Source organism: Ahaetulla prasina, chromosome 11 (genome assembly GCF_028640845.1).
Source record: "Ahaetulla prasina isolate Xishuangbanna chromosome 11, ASM2864084v1, whole genome shotgun sequence".
NCBI classification, from domain to species: domain Eukaryota; kingdom Metazoa; phylum Chordata; class Lepidosauria; order Squamata; family Colubridae; genus Ahaetulla; species Ahaetulla prasina.
The window spans coordinates 2630831-2657635 of record NC_080549.1 but is presented as its reverse complement, the minus strand read 5'-3'; the positions used below and the strand labels follow the sequence as shown (position 1 = coordinate 2657635).

General features: G+C 42.9%; 2 protein-coding genes across 2 annotated transcripts; both read right to left on the bottom strand.

Annotated features, from left to right (window-relative positions):
• Window positions 1–1687: 1687 nt before the first annotated feature.
• Window positions 1688–16179, bottom strand: LOC131205096 (coagulation factor IX-like). Its single transcript, XM_058196994.1, has 8 exons — window positions 16062–16179; window positions 11913–12076; window positions 9470–9494; window positions 7770–7883; window positions 6598–6726; window positions 5048–5262; window positions 2899–3013; window positions 1688–2232 (listed from the first exon to the last, which is right to left on the bottom strand). The coding sequence occupies exons 1-8, from the start codon at window positions 16150–16152 to the stop codon at window positions 1688–1690; spliced, it is 1398 nt and encodes a 465-aa protein (XP_058052977.1). The 5' UTR covers window positions 16153–16179.
• Window positions 16180–17421: 1242 nt separating this feature from the next.
• On the bottom strand, window positions 17422–25832 carry LOC131205191 (coagulation factor IX-like). The gene is made up of 7 exons (XM_058197190.1): window positions 25712–25832; window positions 23099–23262; window positions 22267–22291; window positions 21884–22009; window positions 21302–21492; window positions 20351–20465; window positions 17422–18378 (listed from the first exon to the last, which is right to left on the bottom strand). The coding sequence occupies exons 1-7, from the start codon at window positions 25776–25778 to the stop codon at window positions 17831–17833; spliced, it is 1236 nt and encodes a 411-aa protein (XP_058053173.1). The 5' UTR covers window positions 25779–25832; the 3' UTR covers window positions 17422–17830.
• Window positions 25833–26805: the final 973 nt, after the last annotated feature.

Below are 26805 nucleotides of genomic sequence, written 5' to 3'. Positions count from 1 at the left end.
CCGACTCCTAGAGAGGCTCTGGAGCCAGGTGAGAGAGAAAAATGGGTAGGTGGGGCAATCTGGGCAGAGCAGCCTTGTGGTCCCTCATGGGCCAAATCAATGACTTCGGTGGGACGAATCTGGCCCACGGGCCATTGTTTAAGGACCCCTGCTTTGAAAAGAGTGCAGAGAAGAGCAACCAAGATGGTTAGGGGACTGGAGGCTAAAACATGGCTAGTCTAGCGAAGAGAAGGACCAGGGGAGACATGATAGCAGTCTTCCTGTACTTGAAGGACTGCCACAGAGAGGAGGGAGGGGATCAACCTGTTTTCCAAAGCACCTGAAGGCCAGACAAGGAATAATGGATGGAAACTGACCAAGGAGAGATTCAAGCTAGAAATAAGGAGAAATTTTCTGACAGTGAGAACCATCAACCCATGGGACAGAAGTTGCCTTTGGAAGTAATGGGAGCTTCATCCCTGGAAGCTTTCAAGAAGAGACTGGACTGCCATCTGTCAGAAATGGCTTGGGCAGGGGGTTTGGACTAGATGACCTACAAGGTCCCTTTGAACTCTCTTCTCTACAATTGCTGGTTTTATTGTGGTCCATCACAAAGGATTTGTGCTGAGAGTTAATTTAGCGTTGTAAATGCATATGCCTGTTAATTTTTCCATGTGTTTTAAAATGCTGTACTTAGCTTTGTTAGTGACCTTGTGAAACACATTTAAAAAAAAACAAAAAACAATGGTAAGGAATTTAGGAAAAAGCACCCAGCCTTGCTTCTCGAATTTCAAACCTAGTGATCCAGATTAAGTGCCCGTTGGGTACTTAGCCTCTGAAAATGTTGCTGTACTTTTCTTCTCTTAATTTCCATTTTTACACACTTTCCAAGTTGCTGAAGATCAGGCTGCTGTTACTGCTGGAATTCCTTGCAAGAATCCCCAAGCAAGCCATTTTCAGCCCCTTCTTCTTGTATGTGAAACACCATTGAAATCACTACACTTTTAATACGAGGATATGTTCATTACAGTGGGGCGGCCTGGATAAATGAAATTAACCCACTGGGCTGTTGTGCCATGAATTTTCTTTGCTCATACAAATAGCATTTCCCTTACAATTTTTTTCTCTCCCTTTGTGTTAGACAGGATTCCAACACTGAGCAAAGAGCCAGACTCTGAGATCCTTTCCAATTCTTTTATGCAATTGTTCTATGATTTTTAATTCCCTAAATCTATTTCTGTGAAGCAGTTACAGTTCTGTGTGGATAAAGGTAAAGGTAATAGGACTCACAACTATGTGCTAGTCGTTCCCGGCTCTAGGAGGCGGTGCTCATCCCTGTTTCAAAGCCGAAGAGCCAGCGCTGTCCGAAGACGTCTCTGTGGTCATGTGGCCGGCATGACTCAACGCCAAAGGCGCACGGAACGCTGTTACCTTCCCACCAAAGGTGGTCCCTATTTTTCTACTTGCCTTTTTTTTACGCGCTTTCGAACTGCTAGGTTGGCGGAAGCTGGGACAAGTCGCAGGAGCTCACCCCGTTACACGGCACTAGGGATTCGAACTGCCAAACTGCTGACTTTTCAATCGACAAGCTCAGCGTCTTAGCTGCTGAGCTACCGCACCCCCCTCTGCGTGGATACAGAACTGCTCCATAATTGTATGGTTTCTTGAGAAAGGAAGAGGCACTCTAAAGGATCTTGGATTGATTCATTTATGTAGGTTTGGTGGTCTCTCTAATCCACTTAACGTATCTGGAAACTCGGGTGTAGATTCCATATTTATCCTTTTTGGCACATTGCTCCCCCCAGCTGGTGATCCCTGTCAGAAACCATACTTGTTCAATGTCCGTGGTATAGGGCCCACCGCTGTCCCCTTGGCAAGTATCCTTGGCTTCGTTGGGGTAACCTGCGCAGAACATATTTGGCAAGATGGGATAACTGCTGCTCCTCAGACAGGTCGGCCGGTCAATGAACCGGATTTGCAGCACCTGGAGGATGCTCGCCTCCCGGCCTTGGTAAGCCAGTTTCCCCCATCCGCTCACGGTGCCTGTCCCAAACTTAAGGAGGGTGTTGGTGAACTCTTTGTCACCAATGCAAATTGGGATGATGTAGTGGTTGAACTCCAGAGGCGTGTCCAACTCAAGGAGGGCGATGTCGTTGTGGTACTTGTTAGTGGTGTTGTATGTAGGGTGAGGGATGGCTCTCACCACGTTGCGGTATTGTTCGGTGTTGTCCACAATATAGATATTGTGTTCACCTGGAGGAGGAAGAGGAAGGAGGGAGGGAGGGAGGGAGGAAGGAAGGAGAGAAGAAGGAGAAGGAGGAGGAGGAGGAGGAGGAGAAATACAATATAATTTAAGCAGGAAAGACAAATCTTGTAACATGCTACATACTAAAAGCTAAATAATCCGATCAGGAACTTGAGGGGAGTTCTGTATTGTTACCCCAAAATGCTTGAAATAGAGGGGTGTTTTTCCCCCCCCTCACATTTGTTGATGTTTAACTACACCTTCCACTTCTGCCTGTTTCTTCCTCCACCGCAGCCTCTTGGATTTTGTCATAAACCAAGTCACTGCAACCCTATATATTTACTTGAATATATATATATATATATATATATATATATATATATATATATATATATATATATATATATATAGGTCTTTGGTTGTTGGGTTTTCTCCGTGTAAAATTGGAAGTGTCTTGGCGACGTTTTTCTCATTCGTCATCTTCAGGCTTCAGCTTCAGAAGCATGAAGCTGAAGCCTGAAGATGACGAATGAGACTTCGTCAAACGCCACCAAGACACTTCCAATTTTACACGGGAGAAACTTAAATATATATATATATATATATATATATATATATATATATATATATATATATATATATATAGCCAGGAAAGAGGGTAGTTGGTGGATTACCTGCTACGATCCTTTTGGGCTGAAACTCAAGGCAATGAGCTGCTGTCACAATCCATTTTTCGTTGATGATGGTGCCCCCGCAGAATCCTTTCCCTTCAGAATTGAGCAAATAAACCTGGGAATGGGGGGAAAAAACCAACATATCCAGTCAAGTACTGTTGGTTAAGAACAGAGCAATTCAATGTTTGAAAGAGAAAGCCAAAATCTTGGTCATGAAACTGAGATAACCTCAGGCCTGTGGGCTTCCGGAGAGCTTCTGGTGGAAGATGATGGGAGACAGACAAGATCCCAAACTATACTTGCCGATGGCCTGATCCTTTAGAAATCTGCATTTTGGGCAGCCCAAATGAAATATCTTCGCAGGTGACAGCATCTAACTAAGCTTGTCTAAATTTGGAAGCTTAGCAGGGCTGGCTGGCATTTGGATGCGAGGTTACCAGAAAGTTCTGGAGCTGTAAGTAGACTGAGATGTAAGCATCTCAGAAGAAAACTTCCGTATGTTTGTCGTGATGTAGCTGTGTCCCTGAAGTCATCAGGAGTTGGCTTTGAAGTTGAGTTGCAATGAGTTGAGTGTGAAAGTCGACCGCAAGTAAATGTTGACTTCGGAGGATTCTATAAGGGCCTCCAAACTGTTTTGAAGCCTTGTAGATAAATACCCAGGTTATTTCTGGATGTTCACAAAATATCAGCCAACAATACCCAGGTTTTGGACAGATCTTAACCAGTGGTGAAATCTACATTTTTTTTACTACTGGTTCTGTGGGTGTGGCTTGGTGGGCGTGGCAGGGGAAGGATACTGCAAAATCCCCATTCCCTCCCACTCCTGGGGGAAAGATATTGCAAAATCTCCATTCCCACCCCACTCTGGGGCTAGCCAGAGGTGGCATTTGCCGGTTCTCCGAACTACTCAAAATTTCTGCTACCGGTTCTCCAGAACCTGCTGGATTTCACCCCTGATCTTAACCCATTAACCAAAGGGGTGCCTGTGCAGTGCATGAAAGTCAAGGCAATTTTATTACAGCATCATTTTTTTTTGTTTGTTCCAAGGAGGTTTGTAAAATGCTATAAAACAGCCCAAGCCATGAATGAATGTGTTGGAGAAAGAACAAAGAGAACATAAGCTGTTCCCAATCCATCAGAATGTGCTTTTATTATATTACATTGGGTAATATTCTTAGAAACGGGTCTCCTTTCCTTTAAAAGAGTAACGAGAAGAGTCGCCTCCAGATGGCACCAAAATGAAATTAACTGGGCAAAAGACATAAGTTGTGTCATTAACTCTCTGCAAGGTTCTGGTAGCATTTGCATAGGACTTTGGGACTATAAAGATAGGGTGTCTTTTAATGCAATTTTTTTCCCCTGCTTTGTCCTTGAATTGAGTGATTGGAGGAAAAAAAGGGACACGGTTGCATTAATTAAGCTGGTGCATTCATCCAGAGGAAATAATAAAATCACTGAGTGGCTGAAGACAGAATAGAATAGAATAGAATAAAATAGAATAGAATAGAATAGAATAGAATAGAATAGAATAGAATAGAATAGAATAGAATAGAATAGAATAGAATTCTTTTTATTGGCCAAGTGTGATTGGACACACAAGGAATTTGTCATTGGTGCATATGCTCTCAGAAAGAAAATATAAAATATATTCATCAAGAATCATAAGATACAACACTTAGTGATAGTCATAGGATACGAATAAGCAATCAAATCGTACTAGGAAACAATAAAAACAATATAAGTTGTAAAGATACAAGCAACATGGATATAGCCACAAGTGGGAAGAGATAGGTACTAGTAAGAATGAGAAGAACAACAGACTTGGTAGTTAATTTGACAGTGTTATGGGAATTAGTTGTTTAGCACGGTGATGGCGTTTGGGGAAAAACTGTCCTTGTGTCTAGTTGTTCTGGTGTGCAGAGCCCTATAGCATCGTTTTTGAGGGTAGATGAATAGAAGTAATTGTTCAATCTGGTTAGTTTGGGGGCAGAAAATTGGAAATTCCCAGGAAGAACCAGGAAAGGAAGATGAAATGAAACTGTAAAGGACTAAGTGAGGACTAACTATCCCTTAATATCATTTCTCTGCAATATCCCTGATGGAGAGCAGCAACTCTGGAGCGATGGTGGAACAACTCTCAATGTCCTACCTGCCAAGGAACTTCTCCTTTCTTGCTTTCCATGCCGCCAACCACTCGTATACCGGTCGACAGATGATAGGAAACCTGAGTGTGGTTGTAGCCTTCTTCCCAGTCCTCCGTCGCATTGCTTGGGGAGATCCAGTGATCAAATGAGTTTGATGGATTGGAGCGAGTGAATTTACTCTGGGCTTCTGGAGCTTGGATCTTTCCACAGGGAAAGGGCACTGAAGAAGACACCAAAGGGGAGAAAAGCAGTTGGGAAATTGCCAGCCAGGCTGGAAGGAGGAGTCAAGCGAGGGTCTAGCTTGGAATCCTTGTGCAGCCACAAGCAGCGTAAGCCTGACCTTCCCTAAGACTCATGAAACCTTATCTGGTTATTCCCAAAAGAAGGCAAGTAGCCTGGGAGGATTCTTGCAATACAAGTAGAAGTCCATAAGCTTGCTGGCTCAAGGTATCCATGGACAATTGGTTGCTTGAGCCTGAGAAAAATTGGGCTTCTGAAAACCCTCTTGTGAACCAAAAAGGGAGCAAGATCATCCATTACATTCCAAGAGGATTTTCATAGATTGGTAAGGAGATCTGTTATGAATCTTAAAGAATTCAAGAACACAAGTAACCAAGAAAATAGCTACTTCAATGCTCAACAGTTGCTTATCATTAATCTTTCATCCCCTGAAGATTAGGTTGAAGGTCAGTTGGTTGCCTTCTAGCTATTTTTTTGTTTCTCGGCCAACTTGTATTAGAGCAATTGGTGTCAGGCAGGGATCCCTGATTGTTTGGGATTCAGATGATCATGCACTGTGTCAGATCCTAAAGAGGAAACCCTATTCGTGCCTCAGAATACTGGGTTTCAGATTGAATAAATAATTTCCCCCATCCACCAAAGGGTGGTTCCAAAAGGACATTGGAAACTTCCATTAGACTAGTGTTTCTCAACCTCAGCACCTTTAAGATGTTGACTGGGGAATTCTGGGAGTTGAAGTCCAGAGATGCTGGCTGGGGAATTCTGGGAGTTGGGGTCCAGAAATGCTGGCTGGGGAATTCTGGGAGTTGAAGTCCAGAGATGCTGGCTGGGGAATTCTGGGAGTTGAGGCCCAGAAATGCTGGCTGGGGAATTCTGGGAGTTGAAGTCCAGAGATGCTGGCTGGGGAATTCTGGGAGTTGAGGTCCAGAAATGCTGGCTGGGGAATTCTGGGAGTTGAAGTCCAAAGAAGCTGGCTGGGGAATTCTGGAAGTTGAGGTCCAGAGATGCTGGCTGGGGAATTTTGGGAGTTGAGGTCCAGAAATGTTGGCTGGGGAATTCTGGGAGTTGAAGTCCAGAGCTGCTGGCTGCTGAATTCTGGGAATTGAAGTCCACACATCTTAAAGGTGTTGAGGTTAATATACACTGCATTAGACCACCGAGAAATATCTGGTTGGCCATGGTGAGAAACTAAACGTTGGATCAAAAACGTCTTTAGACTGATCCACCATGAAGAGACTGTTCTGCATAATTTTTGCATTTATTTATTATTATTATTATTTGCAAATTTTGCACTGCTTTCCGACATTTGCCCTACCTGTTGGCTCACAGGTTTTCATGTCTTCCTTCAGCCTGTATCCCATGGCACAGGAGCAAACTGCTCTTCCCATTTCGTTATCCTTGCAAAACTGTTTGCAGCCTCCGTTTTTGGTTCTGCAGGTAGCATCTGAATGGGAAGAAATCAGATATTCCCCTGAAGTGCTTTGGAGACATGATTCAAAGAAACCAGCTTGCCAGAGAAGGCTCTAATGGAGGGAGAGGGGGGGGGGAAGAAGAAGAGGATGGCCAGCAGCCAAGAGGGTTGACTCATTTGCAATGGTCATGAGTGCATTTTTGGAAGCTCTGAAGGACTAAGTTGGGGACAGGTCATCATGGAGAAAATTGATCTCAATAGTCACTAATAATGACTTGATAGCACATAGTCAATCAAAGCTCAAAATCTGAAGACAGAAGAAGCTGAAAGTCCATGATGATGGACACACTGAAAAAGAATAACAGAATAACAGACTTGGAAGGGATCTTGGAGGTTTATCTGTGTCCCCAGGGTCACCAACTCAGGAGCATTACTCAGGTGGATACAGATAAACCTCCAAGTGCTTCAAGGACCCTCTAAAACAGGGGTCTCCAACCTTGGTCCCTTTAAGACTTGTGGACTTCAACTCCCAGAGTTCCTCAGCCAGCTTTGCTGGCTGAGGGACTCTGGGAGTTGAAGTCCACAAGTCTTAAAGGGACCAAGGTGGGAGACCCCTGCTCTAAAAGGATGCAAATGACCAGCTGTCTGCAAGGAATACAAATCCTTCCATTCCCCACTATCCTGTCAGCGCTGAAGAAGCTTCTTGGATGAGAAGCGAAACTTCTTCAAAGAAAAACCAAGAAAGTCCAGTTGCCTCCTGAAAAAAGCACCTTTGGGATGACCATGACCTGGATGACGGAGAATCTCTACAGACACCTAAGTACTAATTTTAGGGCCCCAAATACAGTGGTGGGATTGAGCCAATTCACACCACTTCGGGAGAACCGGTTGTTAACTTTCTGAGCAGTTTGGCAAACTGGTTGTTGGAAGAAATTATTAGGGCACAGAACTGGTGGTTAAATTACTTGAATCCCACCACTGCCCAAATAGTTTTGCCGTTGGCTGAAAAGGAAAAAAAAAGGGGGGGAGCCTCCATTGAGCCATAATAAAAGGATAAGATTGATGTCTCAACGTACCAAGTTCACAGCTCTTGCCATCAAAACCACCTGGACACCAGCAGGTATAATCATTTGTGTCGTCTTTGCAACGGCCTCCATTCTTGCAGGGGTTGGGATCGCATTGATCTCCGTCTTTGGAAAGAGAGAACGGACAGTGAACGCAGGGCAGCTGACTCCATTCTTATTTTATTCATCGCTTTTCAGGAGTCCTGTCTATTCATCCATAAGACCGTCTGATCTCTTCCAACGGGAAACGGAAGTATTTTTATTTTATTTATTTATTTGATTTCTATACTGCCCTTCTCCCGAAGGACTCAGGGCGGTGTACAGGCAAAATAAAACAGACAGTACAATATATAATTTAAAATGCAATTAAAAAACTTATTTTAAAATTGGCCTGAAAATTAAAATATACAGTGAGCTAAAACCCCATTTAAAATTAGTTAATAAAAATTTTAAAATTTGATAAAATTCAAATTTAAGACAGCCCCGCGCAAATAAAAAGATGCGTCTTCAGTTCGCGACGGAATGTCCGAAGGTCAGGTATTTGGCGTAAACCCGGGGGAAGTTCGTTCCAGAGTGTGTGAACTAGGACAGGGTCTGTGTTAGGACTCCAGTCCCCGAACCTGGCCCCATGCCTGAAAGTGACTCCGAGAGTGAGGGGGAAGGGCCGGTAAGGCTTACCTCAGGAGCATCGATTCCTTTGGCTCGGCTCCAGGAGCCAGAACCAGACCAGTCGGAGGACGTAATGAGCCGTCATCCCCTGATTCCTCCTTTCCCCAGGCTACGCCTTCAGACCCAGCTGATAATAATAATCAAGCTTGGCTTGACCCGCGCTTCAGAATATTAGAGAGGCGGCATCATCAAAAGGAAGGGTTGGGGCAGGAGCCCCACCCCACAGGATATATAAGGAGCTTTGGGACTGCTCTCACTCCACGGGAAGCAAAAGTTTAGCTGAAAGTCTTGCTACGTGAGTCATTTGTTTGAACTTTGGCAGGCAGCTGCGATTTCTCTGCCAGGACTGATAAGAGCCATGAATCCACTGGCTGAAGGCCAGCTCGTGAGTCTGAAGTGGGGAAGGAGACAGAACAGTCTGCAACCTTAAACACTCAGAGCCATTTGGACCCATTTCCCACAGAAAAGAAAAGAGAGAGAGAGAGAGAGTTGGGGGGGGGAGACCAGCTGACAGGTGACCCTCATTGGCAAGGGCACTCTGGCTTTCTCTGAGCCTGATCCCTGGGGTGGGCATGCGAGAGGGGTGGGTTCTATTTACCTTTACTACTGGTTTGCAATGGGAGTGCACGCGCATGTTCACTTTGCGTCCATTATGATGTCTGGGCAGGTGGGCGGAGCTGCCCGCTGTTTTTACCACCAGTTCGTAAGAACCAGACAGAACCAGGAGCAACCCACCCCTGGCATGCAAGGTTCGGTGGGGGCCAGTCCCCTTTTCCCGTTGCCCTGAGCTTCTTTACTCCTCCAGCAAAGCAGTGCCGCTGACGGCTTTCATTGAAAAGCCTCCTCTGGGAGGCGAAAGTCCCCTGCGCAAATTCTAAAGCTGCAGCTGGGCACTGCAGGCCCATTTCCCTTTCCATCATCCCCTCCTCCTGGATCCCATTCCCACACCACCAGCCCTCCAGAGCCACAGGTTGCAGACACCCGACCTAGGAGCTTCATTGTGCCATTAAAATGAGAAAGGGGGAAAAAAATAAATCACTTACCAAGATAGACTGTCCAGAATGTCCTCTGCAAAGAAAGCAGAAATGTAGAATTCAAACATAAATGCTTTTAAATATATGGTTTATTTTTAATAGATGATGATGATGATGACGACCACATTTTTTTTTATATATTTCTGTACAATTTTGCAAGCGTTGTGTCTGCTGCAGCCCCTGAGCTGGGCCTCCTGGTTGAGAGTGACTCAAAGAGTGAGGGGAAAGAGCCGACAGGGCTTCTCTCTGTGGGACCTTCCTCTCTGGCTCTGCTCCAGGTCCCAGAGACAGGCCAGGTGGAGGAGGAGGAGCCGACACGGCCTCTTTCCCCCGACCCTTCCTCCTCCTCCCTTGCAGAGCTCCAAGAGCCAGCTGAGGAGAATCAACTGTGGCTAGATGCAAGGCAGCGACGCCGAATGAAGCATGCACAGCAAAAGGAAGAAAGGGGCCAGCCCAGGGAGTGCTGAGTCATGGAGCCACACCCCACAGGGTATAAAAGTGGGTGGAGCTGCCTTTGGGCTCGATGACGGACAAAAACAGACTTTTGGGAGCTTTGGCTGTGATATTTTGTGATTAAGACTTTGGCTTCTGTTTATTTCTGAACTGCAATTAAGCTGGTCTGAGGATAACTTGGCAGGCAATCGCAGGTTCGTTGCCAGGACTGTTATCTGTCGTCGGAGTAAATTGCTGGCAAAGATGGTCTGCTCGTGTGTCTTTTTGGTTGTGGTTGGGAGGGGACAGAACAGCAAGTACGTTCTTTGCAAGTACGTCATTTGTATTGTTTCCTTGCTGCATTTGTCCAGAGTTGTTCTCTTCATAGGGGTGATTTACAAAGACTGCAAATCAATGAAATCTACGACTTCATTCAAGAGACATTGAGAGGGTTTTAAACCAAGAACAGGAGTTACAATCTAGTCTGGTGCATATTTACTCAGAGATAGGAATGCACTAGAGGGGGGAAAGATAGAAGGAAGGAAGGAAGGAAGGAAGGAAGGAAGGAAGGAAGGAAGGAAGGAAGGAAGGAAGGAAGGAAGGAAGGAAGGAAGGAAGGAAAGAGAGAGAAAGAAAGAAGAAAGAAAAGAAAGAAAGAAAGAACGGAAGGAAGGAAGGAAGGGAAGGGAAGGGAAGGGAAGGGGGAAAAAGACATAACTTTGTCTTGATGCAAAGATAAAATCAATATAAATAAGAACTGAGAGCTAATAGAATGTAGAATCCCAAACGCTACTGGAGAAAGATTGTCAACAATTTCATCAACAGAGCAAATGGCCACTTCTCATGTCCACCAAAATTAGAAAGTTGACAGAGCAATTTTAAAAAAAAAGTCTTATTTGAGACAATACTATTTGTTTAAAGGCCCTCAGCCTGCAAAATCCAATGCTAATTCTGGGCCATTTTCTCTTGCACAAGTACCATTCCTGGCTGTTTAAATATATTTCTCTGAGCCTGGAGCACATTCTAACTTCTAAATAAATAAATAAATATGACCAAACCTCTACGGATTTAGCGGGAGGGGGTATTTCTGCGGAAGCCAGGAATCAGGGCCGGAATAGCTCAGGCTGTAAGAAGCCTGTTATTAGAACACAGCAGCCTGCAATTACTGCAGGTTCAAGCCTGGCCCAAGGTCGACTCAGCCTTCCATCCTTTATAAGGTAGGTAAAATGAGGACCCAGATTGTTGGGGGGGCAATAAGTTGACTTTGTAAATATACAAATAGAATGAGACTATTGCCTTATACACTGTAAGCCGCCCTGAGTCTTCGGATAAGGGCGGGATATAAATGTAAAAAAAAAAAAAATCAGCTGACCTGAAAGCCCACCCCCACCCCCATCAAAATTCCAGATTTTCTATGCAAAATATCTTGAAAAAGAAGATGAAGTTTACTCCGCAGTTGTTTTTACTGGGTATAATTACGGATTATACGGTAATAGAGAGTAAACTGATTTTAAATTTAATATCAGCAGTTAGACTATTGGTAGCGCAATATTGGAAGAAGGAACAATTGCCTACTATTGATGAATGGACATTAAAAGTAGCAAACTTAGCAGAGATGGCAAAAATTTCAGCGTATTTGAAAGACTATTCACAAGAAAGATACATATTGGAATGGAGAAGATGGATTGATTATATTCAAAATAAATATCAGACTAAGAAGTATCAAATAGTTTATGAATGAATAGAATGTAAGAATTGTACTTGTATTCTTTTTTTATATATAAAAAGGGAGTTAAGGTTCCAAGGGAGGGAGGGGAGCCTATGGATAGTTAGTGTAGTCTAGCTTATGATTGTTAAATGTTATACCCTGTATTTTGCTCCGGGAAGTCCGGGGGTTGGGGGGATTGGGGAAAGGGGAAGGGGAGAGGCTGAGGGAGGGGGGAGGGAGAATTTGCAAAAACTTTGTAAAAGTTTTTTAATAAAAAAAAAAACCCTCCAGATTTTCCACCAAGTGACTCACCGTTTTCTCATCGTTTTCGAAAATTTCTCTCGCTTCTTCATAGCTACATACTTCTTCCATACATTCTCGTTCCAAGCTTCCTTGGAGCACTTCCTCAAGTCGCCCTGTGTTGAATCTCCTATATCGGTGCAAAACGGTGCTCGCTTCTTCCTGATTTATAAAAACTTCAGGATGCCAAGGAAAAAGGAAGGAAGGAAGGAAGGAAGGAAGGAAGGAAGGAAGGAAGGAAGGAAGGGAGTGGGAGTCAGAGAGATGCTGTTCCAATCAACCCCGAGCAGTTCTGAGATTGGGACGAGGCTGTATACTTAGTCTTCGATTTATGACTAGAATTGAATGTGGGAATATAGTTGTGGTCGTAAGTCAAGGCATCACATGACCAAACCTGACATTTTTGCACCAGTCGTTAGGCGAGTTTTACAACCAATCAATTTTCCCCAACAGATATTTTTTGCTAAAAATTAGAACAGAACAGAATAGAATAGAATAGAATATGGAAATGGAAATGGAAATGGAAGGGCCTCTGGTGGCTCAGCAGACTAAGTCTGTCTGTTCTTAACAGCAGCTGCCTGCAATTACTGCAGGTTCAAGTCCCACCAGGCCCAAGGTTGACTCAGCCTTCCATCCTTTATAAGGTAGGTAAAATGAGGACCCAGATTGTTGGGGGCAATAAGTTGACTTTGTATATAATATACAAATGGATGAAGACTATTGCTTAACACAGTGTAAGGCGCCCTGAGTCTTCGGAGAAGGGCGGGATATAAATTCAAATTTAAATTTTTTTTTTAAAAAAGAATAGAATAGAATAGAATAGAATAGAATAGAATAGAATAGAATAGAATAGAATAGAATATTTATCTATTTATTTATTTTATTTTTTATTTATTTACATTTATATCCCGCCCTTCTCCGAAGACTCAGGGCGGCTTACAGTGTGTAAGGCAATAGTCTTCATTCTATTTGTATATTTACAAAGTCAACTTATTGCCCCCCCAACAATCTGGGTCCTCATTTTACCTACCTTATAAAGGATGGAAGGCTGAGTCAACCTTGGGCCTGGTGGGACTAGAACCTGCAGTAATTGCAGGCAGCTGTGTTTTAAAAACAGGCTATCTTACAGCCTGAGCCACACCGCGGCCCTCGGTAGAATAGAATAGAATAGAATAGAATAATACCATGGAGGTCTTCTAGTCCAGCCCCCTACTCAAGCAGAAGAACCTATACAATCTCAGACAAGTAGCTGTCCAGTCTCTTCTTAAAAACCTCCAATGATGGAGCACCCAAGACTTCTGAAGGCAACATCTGTTCCACTGGTTAATTGTTCTTACAGTTAGGAAATGTTCTAAAACAGGAAAGCAAATGCCCCAAACATCATAAATTGTGGTCATGTGACCACAGGATGCTACAAATGGCCATCAAGATGAGCGGGTTGCCAAGCAAAGAAAATGCGATCAGCCAACCACAGAAAGTGCAGCTGCCATAACTTTGAAAAAAAAACACCTGGGTCATAAATAGCTTTGGAGACGTCTGTCATAACTTTGAATGATTGTTAAGCCATCCGTTGTAAATCAAGGAAGACCTGTAATCATCACCAACAACTTTTAATGACCGCCATAATCCCTTGTGGGAAGGAATCCGGGCAACTGAATGGAGCTGAGTGTTTACTGGCCAGATGCCCTTCCTATCACCAATGCGGAGTTATATTCAGCAGATATATTCTCAACATGCCCAGAGAGAGAAAAAGAGCACCTGTAATCCAGCATCCGAATCTTCAGGTTTGATACCAGAGCAGTTAAAGCTCAACTTTCCAAACCATTAATCTGCAATTCAGTCACGGGCTGCTTTGGCAGAAAGCCGTAGACACACACAACTTAGCTCAATTAAACTTTGGCTTTGATGCGTTAATCGTAAACTCTCTGCATTGCAGAACAAAATTTAATGTCGTTTTATGATCCAGCATCTACACTCTGTGCTGTTTTCGCCCATCTTTCCAAGTTCAGTGATCACAAGCCACTGTCTCTCCAGCCTGGGAAAACGCCGCTTGCCACTTGCCTGGATTCACCCCTTACGTTGGCACCACCATATCCATCCCACAGGATCGCGGTGGCTCACGTGGGCAGGATGCTGCGGGTGACCATCAGCAGGGCCGCGTTCGAAACCCGGCTGCTGCCACCGTCTGCTTGACCGAAAGCTCATTATTTGTTCCCCACAATAAGGTTAATAATTAAGCTTCCAGTTGTTGACCTGTGACTTCTTTCTCCAAGATAAAGTAGACCAATCCAAACAGCCAAAGGCTGAACTTCCTAAATGAAAACAGAGGTCCCTTCAAACCATATGTGGTATGGAGATTCTCAGTCTTCCAGGTCATGGTTGTCCCAAAGGTGCTTTTTCAAGAGGCAACTGGACTTTTTGGTTTTTCTTTGAAGACGTTTCGTTTCTCATCCAAGAAGCTTCTTGGACAATGAAGCTTCTTGGATGAGAAGTGAAATGACTTCAAAGAAAAACCAGAAAGCCCAATTGCCTCTTGAAGCTGAAGAGCTGAAGAAGCTTCTTGGATGAGAAGCAAAACGTCTTCAAAGAAAAACCAGAAAGCCCAGTTGCCTCTTGAAGCTGAAGAGCTGAAGAAGCTTCTTGGATGAGAAGCAAAACGTCTTCAAAGAAAAACCAGAAAGCCCAGTTGCCTCTTGAAGCTGAAGAGCTGAAGAAGCTTCTTGGATGAGAAGCAAAACGTCTTCAAAGAAAAACCAGAAAGCCCAGTTGCCTCTTGAAGCTGAAGAGCTGAAGAAGCTTCTTGGATGAGAAGCAAAACGTCTTCAAAGAAAAACCAGAAAGTCCAGTTGCCTCTTGAAAAAAAAAAAAAAGAGCATCTTTGGGAGATTTGATTGGCTCCTGCTCGTAGTTATCTTTTTGTTATCGTGAGATGAGAGCATCTCAAAATGAACAAAAGAGGACATTCAGAAATCTACGGAACAACATTCAAGCAGGTATCATCCAAAGAGTAGATGTGAAATGTCAATGAGAGGAATCAGAGTCAATTGATGCAGAAGCAAACATTTTCCAATGCCATCATCCTGCAAATATCCCAACCTGTGTTAAATAGCCACTGGAGTTTGTACTTCAGTGCTGAGATAATTATATTTATTGCCTTTCGCTGTTACTGGCCCCTGTTAGCTCTAAAGAGGTCCTTAGAGCAAGTGGTTTTTCCTTTGCGCTGTGCTTTAAAAACAAATGAATCTCAACCAATTTTCTACAGCACAGAGTGAAGAGACATCTAGCTTCAGGAAAAATAAACCACTTTTCGATATGAGAAAGCTGGCTTATTGGTCCCATACTGACACCTACATTTCTTTAGAAGTTCTATTTTATAGAAAAGTAAGAAGCTAGTGATCATAACTCTTGCGGGTTTCTATGAAGAAGATAACATGCAAAATTACAGATTAACAGAGTTGGAAGGGATCTTGTAGGTCATCTAGTCCAACCCCCTCCACCCAACAGGAGAACCCTACACCATTTCTGACAGATGGAAGTCCAGTCTCTTCTCGAAAGCCTCCAGTGATGAAGCTCCCACAACTTCCGAAGGCAACTTCTGTTCCATGGGTTGATTGTTCTCACTGTCAGAAAATTCCTCCTCATTTCCAGGTTGAATCTCTCCTTGATCAGTTTCCATCCATTATTCCTTGTCTGGCCTTCAGGTGCTTTGGAGAACAGCTTGACCCCCTCCTCTCTGTGGCAGCCCCCCAAATATTGGAAGACTGCTATCATGTCTCCCCTAGTCCTTCTCTTCACTAGACTAGCCATGCCCAGTTCCTGCAACCATTAGTTAATAGAGATAGCTTAGCGATTCATTTAAAAACCATGGCAAAAAAAATATATCAGACATAAAAGCTGGCAGGACTCACTTACAATTGTCTTGCTTAGCAACAGAAATTCTAGGCCCCACTTATGGTCGCAAGTCGAGGACTACCTGTAAGGTCAGCTTCGTCCACCACTCGCTCACAAGCGGCTGGCTTTGAGCTGTTGATTCCTTCTCCAAGGCAGAAGGTGTTTCTCTTTGCTCAAGCCCAAAACAAAATCCAGATGTTTCTCTTTCCCCTCCTCCAAGCCCAAAACAAAATCCAGAGGTTTGTTAAATAGACGTAAAAAGAAACCGACCTGCACCCTCAGCAAGGAAGAGACATCCCAGCAGGCCCAGCGCAGGGATAAAGATGCCGTTTGCCATTTTCTCTCGACTTCCCAACGCCATCCTGACGTTCAGGGATACGAAACCAGAGGATCGATAATAGTTCCAAAGTGCAAGTCAATATTTGTTCATGCGGGTTTTATCTCTCTGCGGAAGATTTCTGGATGGGCTTCTGCCGCTGGTCTTCAAATGGCAATCCTCCCCCCCAACCGCTCCTCCTTCTTTTGAAGGGTTGGGCTGAATAGCCATCCAGTTGCGCTAAAACGCACACTAGAATTCCCAGGCGTTGCGGCCATCCAAGATCCTCCTTCCTCAGATCAGTTGCCAAAAGAGGCTTCCATTTTGATGTTTGACCCTTAAAAACAAACCACATAACGAGCCCTGGTGGCGCAGTGGTTAAGAATGCAGTATGGCAGGCTACTTCTCCCGACTGCCGGCTGTCGGCAGTTCGATTCTGACCTGATTCAAGGTTGACTCAGCTTAAGGTGGGACTAGAATTCTTCGTCTTCTGGTGATTGGTCCAGCTGCCTTTCCTTCCTGAGGCAGGACTAGAACTCTCGTGGTTTGTAACCTGGGACCTTAACCATTAGATTAGACCAAACTGCTTAGCTTTCACCTCGATGAGGTTTTCTGTCAGGGCATTATTTTAGTGAACCCAGGCCATTCGTGCTTCAAAGCTGCATCTTTCTAAATAAATTACTAAATCCAAAGGATCTCGGCTGCCAATGTTCTTGCAAACATATATTAAGTCTACAGTTTAACATGATTTCACAAATACTGATTGTGTTCCTAGTTGGGTAATGAAACATTTCCAAGAAAACAGCCAAGCTCAAAGAGCAGCAAGAACTCCACCATATTGCTCCTCCTCCTCCTCCTCCTCCTCCTCCTCCTCCTCCTCCTTGCAAACGCAATTCCCTTCTAGCACTATTAATGTTACTTAGTTTGGGGAATGAAATATCTGCAAGAAAACAACCAAGCTCAGAGACACCAAGGACTTCTCCTCATCCTCCTCCCCTCATCCTCTTCTTCTTCCTCTCCTCCTCCTCCTATTCTCCTCCTCCTCCTCCTTTTCTCCTCCTTCTCTTCTTCTCCTCTTCTTCTTCTCCTCCTCTTCTTCTCCTCCTCCTTCCTCCTCCTCCTCCTCCTCCTCCTCCTCCTCCTCCTCCTCCTCCTCCTCCTCCCTTTTCCTTTAGTTGATGTTCCCTACTTGGGTAATGAAACATCTGGAGAAAAATCCCCAAGCTCAGACAGCACCAAGGGCTCTGCCGTTTCACCTTATTAAAAGCAGTTAGAGATAAGAACGCATCCCTCTGTGATCTTTTCCATTGTTGCCATTTATTTATTTATTGCTTTCGTTATACTTCATAATCATACACATTTCCGCATTTCAACACGCATTTCTCAGGCTCATTTGCCATCCACTGTTTTCTACTCCTGTGTTTTCCCTTCCCTCCAGCCAGGTAAGAAGGCGGTGCTTAGAAAACAGATGGTGGTGTGGGGTTTGACTGGACTTGGAACGATGGGGTTAAAAATGGGCCTTTGAATTCTTCAAACCAAGGGCTCTACCCACTGGGCTCTGCCACCTCTACCTGTATTATATTCCCTGCTAATTCCTGCGGAAATTGGATCCAATTACAGTGAAAACAACACCCACAGACTAAAGCATGATCTATTTTTGCGTAAGTGTTATGTACTGTAATTAAATGAAAGGGGCAAAGAAATTAGGAACTCTAACTCTTCCTCACTGCTCCCCGCTTATCACACTGCGTATCCACGCGATGTGATTTGCAATCGAAGTGAAGATCTCGTAAGGTTCGTCCCCAGTACACTCCGCTCCACAAGTCGCGATGCCTGTAAGAAACCACGTGTTGTTCCTCTCGGTAGCAACTGGAGCGCCACTGTTGCCATGGTAGACCTTTCTGACCAAGGTGGGGTGGCCTGCACAGAAGGTATTGGGAGATGGTTGGGTGTCGTTATTCTGCAGACATTGGGCCTGGTCAACATAATGAATGTCGGCCAGTTGAAGGGTATTTGAGATCTTCTGTAAATAGTGAATCTTCCACCAGCCACTCAGAGTGCCTCTTCCGTTCTTCAGGAGGTACTCAGTGAGCGCCCTGTTCCCGATGCAAATGGGGGTGACGTATGTGTTCAGGGCCAAGGGTGCGCTGAGCTCCAGAAGAGCGAGGTCGTTTTCATACTTCCTAGTCTCATTGTAGCTAGGATGCTGAAACACCCTCAGGATTTGACGGAGCTGCTCGGAGTGCTCGAAGGCGCTGGTGTCATATTCTCCTGGTTCAAGAGAAGAGCAACAAACCCATCAGGTGTGTTTTCAGACTGACCAAGATGCATCACGTCCAGGAGACGTCTCGTGTAGCCCGCAGCTGGTATCGGCAACTCAGTGGGGAACTGAAGTGTAGGAACCTACTTCTGGTGGCTCAGCAGACTAAGTCTGTCTGTTATTAACACAGCTGCTTGCAAATTACTGCAAGTTCAAGTCCCACCAGGTCCAAGGTTGACTCAGCCTTCCATCCTTTATAAGGTAGGTAAAATGAGGACCCAGATTGTTGGGGGCAATAAAAGTTGACTTTGTATATAATATACAAATGGATGAAGACTATTGCTTAATACAGTGTAAGCCGCCCTGAGTCTTCAGAGAAGGGCGGGATATAAATTGAAAAAAAACAAAACACTTTTTCTTTTAAGGAAAAGGCACCAGGATCAGGGTTCAGATGATTTTCTGACCCAGCTTCCCAAACACACAAACCCTCTGATGTGAACTCAAAAGATTCTTTTATTAGCAGTGCCAGCAGCAAAAGGTTTCTCTTGTAGGCTAACAAGTCTGTCCGCCCAAAGGACTGGCATAATAGTTTGATTTTATATTGGGGTTTTATTAATATTTTAAATTTTAAATTCATTTTTAATTATCAGCCATTTAGTAATTGCTATATTTTAATTCGTTTTAACTGTACATATCTTGTATTTTATTTCTGGCTGTACACCGCCCTGAGTCCTTCGGGAGAAGGGCGGTATAAAAATTTAATAAAATAAATAAAATAAATAAATGAATAGTTGTCTGCCACACTTATTCATCTCCACCCCCTGCCTTTTATCCCCACAGCTAGAGTGGTGCCTCGCTGCCTTCCTTCCCCAGGATCAGCCCATAGATTTCCACTGCTCTCCTCTCCTCTTTTTTTCTGTGCATCTGCACGTCAGGCACTGGGCCCAGCTGTTCTTCTCTTCCTCATCAGCCACCTCCATACCTGGGGCTGTAGACTCTCCATCTGAGGGCTGACAGATGGCCCAGGCTCTGTCTCGGTCTTTCTCTCTCTCGGCCAGCTCCATTCCCTCTTCCCCTTTGGAGCTTCCAGGTTGCCCTGATGCTGACCTTGACTCCCACACCTCCTCCTCTGATTCAGCCGCTGGACAGGCCACAACAGATGACATGGTTGACCCATATAAGCTTCAGCCCTAGGATAATTGTTCAGCCTGGTGTCCCAGCAGAACATGATCAAAGATGACTTGGTCCAATGGGAAGTGGGCAACTTTGATTGCTTCCCATCCCCAATAAGGAGAGGAAGAGGCTCTCCCTTCCAGTTTGGAAAAATTCATGGAAGCCCAGTCACCTTCAGATCAAATCCATCACTGAGGGGAGAGGGAGGGAAGGCTTCCCATCCTCCTACACACACCCATTTCTCTCCCCATTGTTGCTGTGGGGAGGCTCAAGAGTGAAAAGTTAAAACCAACAGACAGATGGCATTCTAAAGGCAGCCCAGATGTTGCAGAGCTATTCCAGGACTTCTTCTCTGGGTCAGCAGCGACCCACAAGCTGTTAACATTAAAAGCTTTTCTTTTAAGCTTATGCAATATGGCTGCTGTTAATTAGTTTGGCTACTATAACCTTTCTCTCATCCTCGATTGGGTTCTGGAAGAGTCGCAATGTGTAGTAGTCTGTGAGAATGACCTTGGGAGACTGAAGGAAGAGATGCAACCTCGGTTAGATAAGAGGGAGCACAGCCCATAGCTGCATAACGGACAGAGCAAAAAGGTCAGGAAGAATCTTTCTTAAGCAATCAGGCTGCAAAGGTGACAGTGCAAGATTCTGTTTGGGTAGCTTTACAACAAAGTAGAATTACCTGGGCGGACTTCAACTCCCAGAATTACCCAGCCAGCATGGCTGGCTGGAGAATTCTGGGAGTTGAAGTCCACCAATCTTGAGGTTGCCAAGTTTGGACACCCACGTTCTAGACAATTGCTTCCTTACCTGCCACAATTGTGTGAGGCTTATACTCCAGGCAATGCGCTGCTGTGAGGACCCACTTATCGCTAATTAACACCCCTTCGCAAAATCCTTTTCTATCGAAGCTGAACATATAAACCTGGGAGCAGATAAATTGTGTCAGATTGTGACAAATATACAAAGGCAGGGCAAAAGATCTTCCAAAGGCTGAAATATTTCCCACCCATTAATACTGGCATTTTCCCTTAAATTTCAACCTGTTTAATCTTTATCCTTTCCAAGCACTCTCTAGTTCTTTGGGGACTTCCTCCTGTTGGCTGGGGAATTCTGGGAGTTGAAGTCCCTCCTGTCTTAAAGTTGCCAAGTTTGAAAAGCCTTGTTCTACAGGTTGTTTTCAACTTATGACCATAACAGAACCTGCCCATTATGATTGCAAGTCATCATGGTCATAAAGCAGGACCCAATTTATGAGCTTTTTGGGATGGTCATTAAGTGAACACTACTGTTACAAAGTAAACCTATTGTTTGCTATGGGCTGTTTTGACTGAAAATCGCAAGTCATGCCATCTTTCAGCAAAAACATCATAAGGTCCAGTCATGTGACCACAGATGCTGCAAACAACTGTAAATTGGGTTGCCAAGTGTCCAACATGTAGTCTTTGTGAGGGGAGGGTGGGCCATCAGAATGTCAGAACTTGTTCATAGGTACCTTTGAGGAGCATCCATCAGACTTCAAATGGTCACTAACTGACCAGTGGTAAGTCAAGGACTAACTTTACTTCCTCATTGGAGAGTAATGATGACCATTTTAGGTTCTTAAAGGAAAACAAGAGGTGGACCTGAGTTTGGCCAACATAACGACGGCACTTCAACCCAAGGAACTGATCGTTTGGATGGATTCTTCACAAGAAGAGTTGATGCAACCTCAACAAATGCAGAGACATGTGAATGGAACCCCTAACTTCATTTGCCTACCTGCCATGGAACTTGTCCTTTCCTGCTATTAAACTGACCCCAGTCTTGAGTAGGTATTCTTCTCGGGAGGACAACCTGAGCAATGTTTGACTTCTCTTGGTGGCTTTTGGTATCGTTGATGTTGCTCTGGTCCGGTGAGAGTCTGGGTGTTATAGTTTCTGGCAATGTAATCGTTCCACAAGAAAAAGGTCCTGGAAAAAGAAGATGGAACCACTGTTCCATGAGAAACAAATTGCCCAGTACAATCTGAGTCTTCTGCATGCTAAGAACAGAGTTGGGGGTTGATAGCTACCTAACTTATTCTTATGGGAATGGTGCTACACAGCATCCTTCCTCTGAGAGAAGAAGATGGTAGCCAAGAAGAATGAAGCTTGGAGATGCTTGATCATTTCTGATCGTGACCCATCAGAAGTTCCAGCTCAGTGAGTCAAACCATCTTAGCAATGCATCTCATTGCCAGATTATCATACAACCACAACCTCGATGCATGAGAGACAATAGAGAGCTTCAAATCAAAGATGATTGAGACGAGCAGCTACAGAAATGGAATGAATAAATAAATACCCCCCCCTCCAGGTTTACCTGATGGTTCACAGGTCTTCTGGTCTTCCAACAGGTTGTATCCATCAACACAGGAACAAGCTGCCTTTCCTCTTCGTTCATTTTTGCAAATCTGCTCGCAATCTCCATTGTCCGCTGAGCAAACATCTTTAATGATGAGAGGGAAGGAATAAGGATAAGTTGATCAGGATGAGATGGAGACAAGGAAGTTGCCTATCAGATTACCTGGGTTTGAGTCTATTTCACCAAGGTAGTTTCTACCTAATGAAAACGTGACCTGCAAAATGGAAGGCTGGAGATCTGGCTGGCTGGGGAATTCTGGGAGTTGAGGTTCACAGAGTCTCTGTGAAAGGAGTCCTAGGAAGCTAGATGTGTGTTGATGGTTCTTTTGAAGGAACACTTACCAATATATGTCTTCCAAAATATCACCTGCAAAAAAACCAACAATTTACAACATTGCATTCAAATAGAACTAATTTGACTCTAAATTCAGACCCAAAGTTTGTTTGTGGTAATGATCTTATTGTCTCTCCCTAACCATGTCCATAAACACATCTACAAGCTCCATTTTTTGAGAAGTTCCTCCTGATCATAGAATATCTCTTTTGGTTTCAAATCTAAATAAAGCTTCTAGACTTTATTGGTCCACGTGTAGATATTTGGAAGAATAAAGGTATGACTACTGAAATTGAAGAAGGCCACATTGGACCTGATCTTGAAGATCTCATGTTGGATCTATTCTGCAAGCTATGCATTGATCAGTTACATACATTTCTCAATGCAATTCACAGGGCCGGCTTTGAACGAGAAAGGAACTAATTTGGCACCCATCTATCTATCCCAACTCAAATCAAAACCTCATCCCCAGGAATAATTTTCTGGAAAAACCTATTTAGGGCGCCCTGATCAGGATAGGGATCAAGATGGTGGCTAAGTAACAACCTGAAGCCCATGATCTGGGATTGCCAAATTGTTTGGTTAGTAGGCATTTTGCTAGTTGAGGGAGAGAAGGAAGGAGGAGGAGGAGGAGGAAGAAGAAGAAGAAGAAAAGGAAGACGAGGAGGAGGAGGAGGAGGGGAGGAGGAGGAGGGAAGGAAGGAAGGAAGGAAAGAAGGAAAGAAGGAAGGAAGGAAGGAAGGAAGGAAGGAAGAAAGAAAGAAAGAAAGAAAGAAAGAAAGAAAGAAAGAAAGAAAGAAAGAAAGAAAGAAAGAAAGTTCTTTTGATGCCTATAATCACCGTTTGAGCATCATCTTCAAAAACTTCTCGGGCTTCTTCAAAATCACAGACTTCCTCAATGCACTCCCGTTCAAGATTCCCTTGACGAACTTCTTCAAGGTATCCAGAGTTATACCTTCTATACCGGCGCAAGACAGAACTTGCCTTTTGCTGATTAATAAAAACTACAGCACAAAAAGTAATGAGAGGTTATAGACACAAATTTTTCTAGGGAAACACTGAAAAAAAAAATATCAAAAGACGTTTGGGGTTTTCCAGTTTTGCTTCATAACTTTCGTCCTCTTTTTGTCTGTTATTTTATCCAGAAGTATAATGCAGTCTCTTTTATACTAGCTTAGAACAGAATATTTTTAAAAAGAAAGAAAATACTTAATTGGCAATATGACTACTTATTGCCAATGAAGTATTTCCTTTTTTCTTTTTCTTTTTTTTGAATTCTGTACTAAGCTAATATTTTTATTTCATTTAGCCTAACGTTCTTTATTGAGACAAGGAATATATTACTGCATTATTTTGTGGTGGAGTTCACTGGTCAATATCAAAAGGCTAAACGATGGTTGATTAAAATCAAAGGCAGCTCTGCAATCTTTTTGTCATACTTCCCCAGGAAGGTAATAATTAAACTTCCAATTTGGACTGGTGGTTTTTATCGCTAGTCATCAATAGAAAAGATTTCCGCAGGGGCTCAGCAATCCTAATAAACAGCAATAGTAACATACAATACCCTAAAAGGAACTGAAGAAAGCCATAGAAATGTATGAAGGCTATAATTTAGCCGTTTTGGATTACATTTTCAGCAAATAGAATACCAATGCATTGGGGATTCATTTCAGTTTGTAAAATCCAAGTTACATTTGAAATGTACATTTGGGATTACTAATTCCGTTGTTGTAAATGGGATTCTAACTTTTTAAATGGGTCTTTGTTCGTACAGCAGCCATGGTTTAATAATCTATCTCTTTTCCCAGCTTGACTGTTTGGAACCCATACCATATTTCTGACATCAACACAATTGAACGTGTCCAGAAATATTTTACAAGAAGAGTTCTCCACTCCTCCGAATACAACAAAATACCTTATGCCACCAGACTTGAAATCCTGGGTTTAGAAAACTTAGAACTCCGCCGCCTTCAACATGACCTGAGTTTAACTCATAGAATCATCTATTACAATGTCCTTCCTGTCGAAGACTACTTCAGCTTCAATTGCAACAATACAGGAGCACACAATAGATTTAAGCTTAATGTTAACCGCTCCAATCTTGATTGCAGAAAATATGACTTTTGTAACAGAGTTGTTAACGCTTGGAACACACTACCTGACTCTGTGGTCTCTTCTCAAAATCCCCAAATTTAACTAAATACTGTCTACTATTGACCTCACCCCATTCCTAAGAGGTCTATAAGGGGTGTGCATAAGAGCACAAACGTGCCTACTGTTCCTGTCCTATTGTTTCCTTTCGTTATATCCAATTAATATAGTTATTACATACTCGTACTCATATATATGCTTATATATTGTATAATTATTTCATGCTTATGCTTATATATACTGTGTGACAAAATAAATAAATAAATAAATACTATTTCCCAAGTGTCTGTGGAGGTTCTCAGTTAGAGAGGTTGTCCCAAGAGTGCCTTTTTTCAAAAAGGCAGCTGTATTTTCTTTTTCCTTGAAGATGTTTTGCTTCTTATCCAAGAAGCTTCTTCAGCTCTGACCAAATGGTGGAGGATGGAAGGATTTATATCCAAGATGAGAAGCTAATTATCCTCAAGAAAAAACAAAGTCTAGTTGCCTTTTGAAAAAGCACTTTTGGAACTATTTTCCCTGATCTCCATTTTATCGGTTGGGTAGATGCAAAAGTTTAGGGTTGCAAAACCAAATTTATGCACAGGGACTGGGGAGCCAGTCCTATTAAGTACCTACCCATAGAGTTGCAATTACATTAATTAATTATTTAATTAATTAATTAAAATTGGAAACAAGAAAACATGCCAACAAATGATATGAAATGGATAAATTAACCATGGAGCTCAAAGATAGAGAGGGATCAGAGTATTACAAAAGTTGGAATATGTGGTATTGATGGCTCGAAACAAGATGTAAAATTGATGCATAAAGATGATATAGAAAGTATGTTAAATTGAAATTTATATATATATATTTATAAATATAACTTGTTAAAGGATAAAAAGAATATATTACACATATGAAGTGTATATATGTGTATATATTACACATATGAACAATAGAATAAATCAATGTTAAGGAAGAATAAAAATGGAATATTTAAGATATTATATAATTAAAGGTGTACATAATGTATAAAATAATAGGCCATAAATCGGAATTATGAAATCTGAATTGTTACCGATAGTTGAAAGCTGTAAAAATGGAAATGTATTTTTAAGATTAAAAAAGGTTGAATAAACACTATTTTTTTAAAAAAAAGTTGCAATTACAACGATTGAGATTCATTTGGTCTAATCCGATAGCTGTGGTATCTTTAGGAGCTTTAAGTTCAATTTATTTCCCGTGGTTTATTCCTTAATTGGTGACCAAAACAGCTTTTCAACTCCAACCAAAAGAAACTTAGCTGAAAAGGAAACTGACCTGCACACTCGGCGAGAAGAAAGCATCCCAACAATCCAAGGACCAAGGCAAAGCCACGGTGGGCCATTTTCCTTCAACTTCACTGCCGCTTTGCTAATGTCCCATGACTGGGTACCTCTCGAACAGTCATTCCAAAGGGCAAGTACATATTTGTTTTCGGCTTAACACAGAGGTCATCTTTTCCCTCAAGGTCCTTCCTTGATGCCTTTCCAGATGCATAATTACAGCAGCCTAAACAAGGTGCCCTAGTTTCTGTAGAACATCACCCTGCTAAAAGGGAGTAGAGTAGAGTAGAGTAGAATAGAATAGAATAGAATAGAATAGAATAGAATAGAATAGAATAGAATAGAATAGAATAGAACAGAACAGAACAGAACAGAACAGAACAGAATAGAATAGAATAGAATAGAATAGAATAGAATAGAATAACAGAGTTGGAAGGGACCTTGGAGGTCTTCTAGTCCAATCCCCTGCTTAGGCAGGAAACCCTTCACCACTTCAGACAAAGGGTTATCCAACCTCTTCTTAAAAATTTCCAAGTGTTGGAGAATTCACAACTTCTGCAGGCAAGTTGTTCCACTGATTAATTGTTCTCACTGTCAGGAAATTTCTCCTTAGTTCTAAATTGCTTCTCTCCCTGATTAGTTTCCAGTTTTCACAGTTTTCGCTTGATGGACCCATCTTCTGTTTGTTCTACCATTGACCGTGGCGTACGAAGAGGATGGGAGCTAAAGACCAAAAGCCTCTGTAAGACAATGTGTTGCCTTATATATATAGCTGAAGTTTCTCGGTGATTTGCAATAATCCAGTTAAAGTAATCTTGGTCTAGCACTCTCCAAACAAATATAAATAAATGCAAAACCAGCTTTGAGAGGTCTCCATTCAGAAGCCCTCTCCCTTGTTGAGGGATACCAAGACGGCTGAGAGATGAGTAAATACTCTGAGTAATTCATCAAGCTGGCAGATCCTGCCGGCATGCTAATAATGTTCTCAACTGTTAAAAAAGCACTTAAATGTATTTTAAGGCTGGGCAGCATTAACCGAAGCATTGTATCCAGTTAGGTACGAATTCCGATAGTTGGAAGGCACCTGGA